Raw genomic sequence first — 10,504 nt, 5'->3', positions numbered from 1 at the left:
ATAATAAATATACATATTTAATATTGCATTTTTACCTGGCACCTTCTCTCATCCAAAATCTCACCACATTCGGTTTTGGCTTCTCCTTCTCCAAATACGAGGCCGAGGAAGCACCGCTGTTGTACACCAGAGAACCCGACAAGTCGTCTTTAGTAGAGGCACTGCTTAGTAAAAGACCGTTCAATGACGCCAATCGTGGCATGCGCTTTGCCAAGTTGCTCTTCTCGTCCCAGGAGTCAAATTTCTTTATCAACTTCACTTCGGTTTGTTTGTCGCCGTTTGAAAGGAATGTGTAGTCACGTGGGGCCTCCCAGATTCCTCCCCAACGGTTATTCCCATCGGCCTCAATTCGATACTGGAAGAATTTCTTTCAGGAAACAAGGCAGCAAAATAGCCATCAAATACGGAATATCATTCTCGATCATTACAAGTAAGGATTCAGCTTATATAATGTGTTCTTGTAGCGGTGATCTATGACCTATGACAGTCACCCTATGAATATATTCACTGGCATTTGAAAAGGCCTTTTAAAATCAGTGTTATTCCGCGTGCTGGAAAATGGAGGAAAATAGATCATTTTAATTTGTGATAATGCATTATCCTTTGACTAGAAACATTAACCGAAAAATGCTGGTAGGTTTTACAATGTAGAATATACAATGTAATATGTTCGTTATGTTTGAGGGATTGGCTGCAAGTAAGCCATACTTATTCGAGACGACTTTAAAATGATTCACCATAGTTTAATAGGTCATTTACAAAGATTACAGTTTTTTGGTTGTTTTTTGCCTGCAACGCACCACAGAGCTGCACAAATGCCATACATTTGGGTTATCGGCCAAACTCCTCAGCTTTCTTGTACCCGAAATCGGTAATTGCCTATATCAAGCTCAATCTCATTTTTAAAATATTTGATAATGAAATATGAATTTTTTCTGAAAGTGAAATTCTTTCTTGGATCTTGTCGTGTTTTATAGGACAACATAAAGAGAAAAATCTCCATCCTTCGATTTGATGTAATTTCGTTTGTTGTACTCATCTCAGCCTCAGAAACAATTTAGAATTTTAGCAAAAGGAAAATTAAACATGTCAGTTTACCAGTGAGTTACCTGTGATTTATCAAAGTCTTTAATGGCATCCGCCAAGCCAAGAATAGAAAAGTCGTGTTGCAGTGAAGGCTTGTCTGCATTTCTCTGTTTGATGTTGTCCTTGTCCCACCCACTGTGAGTCTTGCTTGTGACTAGCAGTGTCCAGGGCCCTCCCTCGGTTGTGAAGTCGCAAACCGTTTTAACTTCGGACTGACCGGGAGGCTTAATTGTAAAAATGCCGTCTGCGAAAGGAAATCACAAAACACCAAATATTTGTACTTTTTACTTAACGATAGAAAGAAAATCAATGATCGAAAAATCGAATGAACGAACCAACTAACCAACAAACCAACGATTGAACGAACAAACAAACGAATGAAGGGGCGAACGAGGGAAAAAGACGAACAGGCCAATGAGCGAACGAACGAGGAAATCAACGGACGAGAGGAAAAAAATTGTACCATTTCGGCTAATCAAAATAGATCATGACGTCACGAGCTATTAAGAGTTGCATGCAGTCACCAGACACTATTCATTTCGATAACCTAAAGAAATTTACCTGACACTGGGTTAGTTTGAAGCCCCCTGAAGTAGACCTCCATGCAGGACCTAGGAGTTTCATAAGGACCCTCTCGCATCCAGTACCAGATGTAAGAAGGCTGACTCTCTTGAAGGTGACCACTAATCCACGGTGCGGGATGATAGCTTTTATCATTTCCTAAAAAATGACGATAAAATAACCTGTTAACAGACTTCCCTTTCAGTACCTAGCTCTTGAATTGAAAACAAAACTGCCCTCAGGCTAAACGATCAATTCATGAATAAGACAACGACGATTACTTGTTTCATTACTAATTTTATTAACAATGTATAAAACTTAGAAGCAGAAGCTCAGGACAAACTGCTTTGTTCAAGTGGTGGGTAAAGCAAGATTGGAAAGCGTAGGGGAACAGCTTAAGTTACTTCTTTACCAGAGGAACATATATGCTGCTTAACAAAGATGTGGTTTTCGTTCACATTATCCAGTAGCTATTTTACAATTGAATGATTTCTACATTCTCTCAAAATAATATTAAGGATCTTCAAATTTTCGAATAACCCCATACACAAAGTCAATAATACCACCTAAGTTTCTACCACAGTCAAATTAAAAACAGCACTAATTAGCACATTCCCATCCCACAAAAAAATCGTCTCGTGGTTTACATTGAGACCGGTTCTCATATGCTGCTGACATACCTGGGAAACCGGCCTGGGGCACCACAACGGCATATTTGAACATTTATCACCGAATCATAATCTGTTCCAGGCATTGAGCGCTTTCTTGCCTGCGAAACTGAGCTGCGTTCAACTTCGCAGGCTAGCCAGCTGTTGTCGGCGATTGTTTTCGATGAAAATATTTTATCCGAACATCAGCTGCGGGCGCAATGTATGACGTAACAACTCGAGATTTCCCACAATTCTCTACTTTCAACATGGCGGATGAAGTCACACGTGAGAATTAATGGCCGGCCGCTGCACACAAACTAATGATAAAGTTCTACTAGAAAACGACGTTGTACGTTTCTAAACCCAAAAAATCTCTTGAGAAAACCCCTCGACGATGATTAAGCAATAGAGTGGGTCTTGGTGTTTTCCTCTTCAGGGACACGGGAACAATCTCCATATTCACGACTACGTGTCTAGAATTTTTCCCCAAAAGACTACACCCCTTACCACAGCAAGGAATAAAATTGACTAGACTTCGGGAAATTTTAAAAGCGACCAAGGCTAGTATGTTCAAAATTTCACGAAGAGAGTAGAATTAATGAAAGGTACAGAATGAGGAAGTGTGCGCCCAAGCACCGTCATTCACTAAGGAATTTAAACAAGCTATGGAGTTATTTTTGTCTTTGTTTCATGTACCTGTTATGGTTCCCCACCAGTTAGATTTGGCATTGTTTGATGTCGTTAGCCTGGCGCCAGAAATCCATGGCATTCTTTGTTCAATTCCACTATCAGAATACTTCCAATTGTCAAACTTCTTGATCAGGTTGATGTCCGTTTGCTTGTTGTTTGTAGCTATAAAAGAATATCCTCTTTGTGCAGTCCAGATACCGCCCCAGTGACCTGCGAAAACGTCAAATCAATCTTTGAACATCTTTGAAACCTTGCAGGCTAAGATTATCGACTCGAATTTATTGCTTAAATCGATGTTAAGGGAATGTAACAATCAAGTTAAGGACGTGTACAAGTAACACGCTGAATACACGAATGTCTTGTTACTGTGTTAAGGCAAAATCACATATATTGATAAATTTGTCACGAGCTTGAGACAAAGACAAAGTCTGATGAGGAGTCCCCGACAGGACTCGAACCCATGACCTCCAATCACGGGTTAGGCGCTTGAACTACTGAGCTACGGAGAGACTCTTGGTGAGCTAGTCAAGGCGTATAAGTGACACACGTCCTTCTTACTCCATAGTATTTATTATTATGCTGTAAATAAGTATTTATCAACGTACCTCAACATTTATTTATTAATTTTTTTGTAAACTAGTTATTAACTATTGGCTATTGAAACAAATGAATATTTCATCTTGATCACTATGTTGAAGTCGACACCCTGACTAAAATTCTTAAATTTAGCGCCTGATTAATTTTAACCTATCGTTTAGCTGATCTCTAGTTAATCATAGCTCCTAGTATCAGTTATATAAAAATGATTACCAGTCAAAAATAGTTCGTAACGCTTGTAATAAACGTTTTCGTAAATCATTGCCTAAGTAGTTGAATAGTAAGCTTATTAGATATCAATGGTGCAATATAAATATAGATGTGGCCCGCCTAGATTGGCCGAGACTACCTGCGGGTTCATGCTGTTATTTTATTTAATTTAAGTTTCTAACTTAAGAGTGCCTGCCCGTAAAAATCAGACAAATTCTTAATTTCGCGGCAAGGGTCGACAATTCGATTTCGCTCATATTCTTATGGGAGATAGGCTAGGGCATGACAAAAACTACTGGATAGTTTTTTTGGCAAAATATCCTTTTTATTTCAAAGAAATATGCAAATTACCAAATTCCGTTAAAATCGTCATTTGACGCACCATTTTATTAAACAAGTTTGAGAGCCTCGCATGCAAAACCACATCATTCTTCCGTCTTTAAACACTCAAATATTTTTGTGCAATGTTTAAATGTGTACTGTACTGATTTTAGGGAATGTTGCGTTGTCTTTTTGGGTGCACAATAATTAAATTTCGAAGACAGGTATTTCATTCACTTAAAAGTACTTCGTGAATATAATTAATTTTCACCATGTGCCAAACCTTCAAATGGACCAAGCTTCTGGTGGTTGAATTGCAGAAGGATGGTCTACAGATTCCTGTAAAAATTTCTTTGGGCAACTGATTGTGAGCGACGCGAGAGCTTTTCAAAGTACGTCAAAAATGCAAATATTTGACCATCCGTCGTCAAATTTCAATTTACGGGTTAGACGTATATTTTAGCATGCGCCACATGACTTGACCTATGTTAAGTTGAAATAGACACAGAGCTGATAATTTCGAAATGTTCTAATCTCATTTGCTGTAAAAGGCAGGTCCAAAGTCGATTTGATGTGTTTCTCTCACCATTCGTCGCACATAAAGCAGAAGTTTGCTTTTGTTTACATAACGTCCGATGTACATCGCCAACTGTCAACTTATTTAACGGTCGAATACCATGAATCTGTGACCCTCGTTCGACACATATGATCACCACTGCATCTAAGTCAAAAACGGCTAAGTCATTCGTAGATAGTTGCTTGCTTTGCACTACACCAAAATATTAGGTTTGATCATCATGGTTTGATGGCTTGAATCCTTGCTTGCAGCGGTTCCTTGTTCGTCACGCAATTCTGTCATCCCATTTTAGGGGGTAGGGGTGGGACAATTTCTATCCCAATACATAAGGCTCCGTAAGGCCTGGAATCACTGGGAGCACACAATCGTGTTGAGTAGGAAGAGATTAAATTAAGAAATGAAAATAATGAATAATTTACCATTGCCTCTGTTGTTATCTTTTACTCGACCATCGCTACCTACATGCCCCTGCGTAATACTGTAACGCTAAACTCATACCTAGGTCTTTTCGCGCTGTGCAATTATTTTTGGTTTACATGTAATACTGTGGGCTACCCTCGGGGAAATGGGTGGCGACCGCTTAATGGGCCTAGGTTGGTGTACCTTGAATATTTAATTTTTCACTATCGGGCTATAAATTTCTTGGTGAACAGGGAGTCAATTCAATACAATCATGATAGACGTGTGTTTGAATTATCACTCGTCATGCACCTTCAATTTCAGACTCTTATCTGCCATCGCCCTTTCCAAAACAAAGTTGTTAAATTTTGGGTGGCCGCTTAATAGGGGTAAAGACAATAATGAAACCCTTATCGGAATGACCATATGATGGCCGTGGAGGTAACCGGTCAATAGGTGTTTTATTTACAATATTTTACTGACGATAATTTTGGACTGTATTGACAACAGTCCTCTATTTTCTGTTACATACCAATGCCTCGCCACTAAGCAAACAAAATACGCCAAACAAAATGGCATGGCCAGGGCTATTTACTTTCGTAATTAGTAATTAAATTTAGTCTGTTTTTCTCACGAATTAGACACGTTGTGATTTCAGCTAGTTCTTGCTTCATTAATCTATAATTTTTTTATGGCGATTTTCTTAAAATTCTAGTGAGTACAGGTACCAGCTTTATCAGCTGTTGTCTGAAACATCAGAACGTACAACAAACGTGATTTGGACCAAGGCCACGTTCACAATAGAATATGATTATATAAATATACACATATATTATTATATATATGAAAAAACAGATGAACAATGATTAAATTGTTTCACTTATCCTGAGAGTACTCTATACAAAATAGATCAAAATGTGCAGCATATGCCGTGACAGCATTGCGTGACGAACAATAACGGCTGTGAGATTGTGCTGCGCCGACACGCTTATCAGCAATGGTCAGCAATCGATCAAACGCAATATTTTGGCGCAGCGCAAAGCAAGCAACTATCTACAAATGACTCAGCCGTTTTAGACTTAGATGCAGTGATGGTCATATGCGCAGAAAGGTGGTCACAGATTCATAGTATTCGACCAATAATAGGTTGACAGTAGGCGATGTACATCGGACGTTAACCTTGTGTAAACAAAAGCAAACATCTGCTTCATGTGCGACGAATGGCGAGAGATCGACTAGAAACACGTCAAATCGGCTTTGGACCTGCCTTTTACAGCAAATGAGATTAGAACATTTCGAAATTATCAGCTCTGTGTCTATTTCAACTTAACATAGGTCAAGTCATGTGGCGCATGCTAAAATATACGTCTAACCCGTAAATTGAAATTTGACGACGGATGGTCAAATATTTGCATTTTTGACGTACTTTGAAAAGCTCTCGCGTCGCTCACAATCAGTTGCCCAAAGAAATTTTTACAGGAATCTGTAGACCATCCTTCTGCGATTCAACCACCAGAAGCTTGATCCATTTGAAGGTTTGGCACATGGTGAAAATTAATTATATTCACGAAGTACTTTTAAGTGAATGAAATACCTGTCTTCGAAATTTAATTATTGTGCACCCAAAAAGACAACGCAACATTCCCTAAAATCAACCCAGTACACATTTAAACATTGCACAAAAATATTTGAGTGTTTTAAAGACGGAAGAATGATGTGGTTTTGCATGCGAGGCTCTCAAACTTGTTTAATAAAATGGTGCGTCAAATGACGATTTTAACGGAATTTGGTAATTTGCATATTTCTTTGAAATAAAAGGATATTTTGCCAAAAAAACTATCCAGTAGTTTTTGCCATGCCCTAGCCTATCTGCCATAAAAATATAAGCGAAATCGAATTTTCGACCCTTGCCGAGTTATTTTCCATTTTTATGGACAGGGACTCTTAATTATTTTTAATAATAAAGTGTAGATGGAAGACAACTCATTAATCTAAAATTCATGGCTGTGAATTAATGAAAAATGAATAAAGTTTTGTTGTTGTTGTTTTTGTTGTTGTTGTTGTTGTTGTTATTCACCAATCTGAAAATTAACCATCTTTCATTATTTTTCACACATCTTATATGTTGTTCCAAAATATTTCGTCAGCCTACTGAGATCCTCAGCCTCAACTTAAGACTGTGATTTCAAACGTATGGCAGACTTCCCCCTGATCGGTTTTATTATGTACCTACCAGACATCTCTCGCTAAGTGCAACAATTCTTCAAAATTAAACGTTGACAAATTTTAATAGTAAAAAGGCTGCTGTAAACACATAATATTATCTCCGTTAACATTACCTCGACTTTGAGCTTCTAGTCGATATTCAAACTTAGATCCCGCCACGTTGATGTTATCCTTGATATTGTCAGCGTATTGAAGGATAGAGTAGTCTTCCTTTAGCTTTGGTGAATCTGCGTTTCTCAATTTAACGTTCTGTGCTGTCCAGCTGTTGGTGTGACTTGTAACCAATAGCGTCCATCCACCACCGTCACGTGACATATCGCAGTATGTCATGATTGGCTGGGAGCCTGTAGGATAAATCTTGTAGACTCCGTCGCGATAATGATGGTTCTTTTCCACGCCGATTTTCTGTAATTGGCGGCATGACATTACCACTGCATCAAACAAATGTGAAACAAAACAACTGAGCAGTACATTCATGTGGTACAGTTTAATCTTCCTTTATGCTTAAAGTGTTTAAAATGCCTATATGTGGTTGTACCGTAATTACCCAATCAGAAGCCGTGTCTACTGCTCTGATATCTTACGATATCAAGTCACCGATCCGGTGATGCTGGATTTTTGGCTAACCCTGGGTACGGTAAAACCCTATTTGTATCTCTGTGCGGTTTGATGGCAGGTTAGGCTCGCCTGTTGTCATCGTATATGGGAATTTTCACCAAACTCGCCAGATACACCACTGTGTTCCAAAAAGGTACGATCAGGTATAAAAAAAGAAGAGAGGTATATTTTTCAATCGGTCACCCTTTTTAGTACTATTTCAGTACGTTCAGTTCAAGTGAGGAAAATGACATGAATAAGTTTTGCGAACAATGGCTGATGAAAAGCACTCTCATTTACATTTTTAGCACATATTCGTTTTTACCAACTTGCACTCACCAGGGCAATCCTCAGTGTTACAGTCTTCTGTTTGCTGTCGGACTCCAGGGCAGTCAGCTCCACTATGTTGCGGAAAAGGATTGTTACAAAATCGATGTCTCTTTCTCCTGCCGCCATCACAGCCCTTGTCACAGACTGTCCACGAGGACCAATTTCCCCAGGCTCCATCTCGAGCTACCAACGCTAAAATGAGTAAGTGTATCGACTTGGTACAATTTGAAAGTCTGTACAAATGAAATAACACTGAGAACTACGAGATCTATCAATCACACTCAAGTTTTGTTATAGAAAAGCTAGTTTTCCAAGTGTTATATCAGACACGAAAGACCGCGTTTCACCACGTGTTTGAAAATACGACGAGTAGCGGAGTATTTTTGACTAATTTCAACGCGTTTGGAAATGTATTCAAACACGGTCTTTCGTGTTTGATATCCAAACACAGTCATGGTCATGATTCCCTACGTTTGAACCTAATCAATTATTAATGATTTTCGGACACAGAAATGTTAAATTGATATAAGCTTGCAAATAAAATGTAAGTGTTATCGGATTTTTTTTTTTTTTCAAAAACTTGCAGCATCTATTTTACAGGCTTTGCGATCACTTGACGCTGGCCAAATCAGAAATTAGGTACTCTTCCCGTTATTTTTCATTCAGGTCCGATGCCAATGCGATGATAAAGCGATAAGAACAACTTTCAAAATGTGTAGGTATAATTATTTTAACTAACGCTTACCAGAAGCACAGCCATTTTTGGGATCAAAGCCACCTTCACAATGACAAGACTTTTTATTTGTACATACCTAAGAACGAATAGCCCGGTGTGATGCATCAAGGAGAATCACATTGTAGTGAAAATTGTAGCTTATACGGACACGTTTGTTTTTATCTTCTAATCTTTAATCGATTGTTAGCCCAGTTGTTCGTTGACATATAATCTGCCAGCTACGAAAAGTTTTCTACGGTCATTTTTATGAAGGTTTAGCTTTATAACATACATTTATAATGAAACAATTTGGTGTAACGGCCCGATGTGATATATCAAACATGAAAGACCTAGTCCCACCACATTTCTAAACACCGAGAAGACAGTTGAAAATACGACGAGCAGAGGAGTATTGTTGACGAACGTCGAGGTGTTTGGTAATGTGGTTAAACACTGTCTTAAGTGTTTTATATATCTTCTCAATCGAAAACGGAGAATTAAAATCATAAAAAAACAGTGTATATTAAGGTCAGATATCCAGACAACATCGTGGTCAAGATTTCCTTTGTTTAAACTTGATTAATTATTTTAATAGTTCATTAAAATGAGTTTGAGAGGGAAATAGTATACTGTTCAAAACTATGGATAAAAGACGTGGCACATATATGCATGGCAAAAAGAAAGACTTAATTCAGGGAGCAATTGTATGAAATGAATTTATATTAATTCACCGTTTTTGTGATGCCATACTAAAGAAACCAGATCTTAAAAAGAAGACTTTCGCTACCCTTGTTACACTACTGTCAGCTATAAATTGATGAGGTGACATATAACCTGTATTTAAAATAGTTTTAAAGACTTGTTAGACGCTTTCAACCTACTCACCCCTCTACCTCCACACTCTTTGTTGTCTACAGTTGGACACGTGCCATTGTTGAGATCCTTAAATGTCTGGCACTGATAATTGACGCACATCTAAAACATTTTTGGGGAAAACAAATTTGAGGTAATTCATAAATTGACTTAAAATGCGTTCCTGTCAATCTTTAAAAGCGGTAAGAAATTTGTAGTCTAGGTTACTTGTATTGGTTTGTGTTTCACGGAGACTTAATTGTACAATTACTGCAAGCAAGTTTTTAGGTCAAGTAAGAAAGCAATGATTGGGCTTTTATCAATGACTATGTGGATGCTTAGAGGTATCCGACCCCTCTCGTTTTTCCAAGTAATCAGATATTTAGCTAAGGAAATATATCCATATGGTTTGTCATGCATTTATTTAAATGGTTTAGTGACGTACACAGCATAATTGTAACGTCATAAATTCAACAAATCGCCAAAATCGATTAAAAACTAGAGAAAAATAAAAGAAGCAAAAACGTAAAGCAGAAAATTCTCAGAATTGGTAACATCAAGCTACAAACAAGGTTGCTGTGGAAACGGCAGGACACTGACAAAAATTCAGTAGTATGAAAGGGTAAAATTTTATCAGTATCGATTTAGTAGGTCTACTTAAATCAGTTTTAGAAAGGTAACAATTGCCAGAAA

General features: G+C 38.0%; 1 protein-coding gene across 1 annotated transcript in view; it reads right to left on the bottom strand.

The window, feature by feature from the left end:
- LOC145481380 (uncharacterized) overlaps positions 1-10,504 on the bottom strand; it is a 40,356-nt gene that overhangs the window by 7,410 nt on the left and 22,442 nt on the right. The window contains exons 30-37 of the mRNA XM_081459864.1: positions 9,845-9,934; positions 8,990-9,056; positions 8,254-8,436; positions 7,431-7,748; positions 2,994-3,197; positions 1,648-1,806; positions 1,110-1,330; positions 36-367 (exon numbers count right to left, since the gene is read on the bottom strand). Of these exons, the coding sequence (XP_081315990.1) occupies positions 36-367; positions 1,110-1,330; positions 1,648-1,806; positions 2,994-3,197; positions 7,431-7,748; positions 8,254-8,436; positions 8,990-9,056; positions 9,845-9,934 (1,574 nt within the window). The remainder of the gene's footprint in view (positions 1-35; positions 368-1,109; positions 1,331-1,647; positions 1,807-2,993; positions 3,198-7,430; positions 7,749-8,253; positions 8,437-8,989; positions 9,057-9,844; positions 9,935-10,504) is intronic.

Source organism: Orbicella franksi, chromosome 3 (assembly GCF_964199315.1).
Source record: "Orbicella franksi chromosome 3, jaOrbFran1.1, whole genome shotgun sequence".
NCBI classification, from domain to species: domain Eukaryota; kingdom Metazoa; phylum Cnidaria; class Anthozoa; order Scleractinia; family Merulinidae; genus Orbicella; species Orbicella franksi.
Note: the sequence above shows the minus strand (reverse complement) of the source record. Positions and strands in the feature narration are given on the sequence as shown.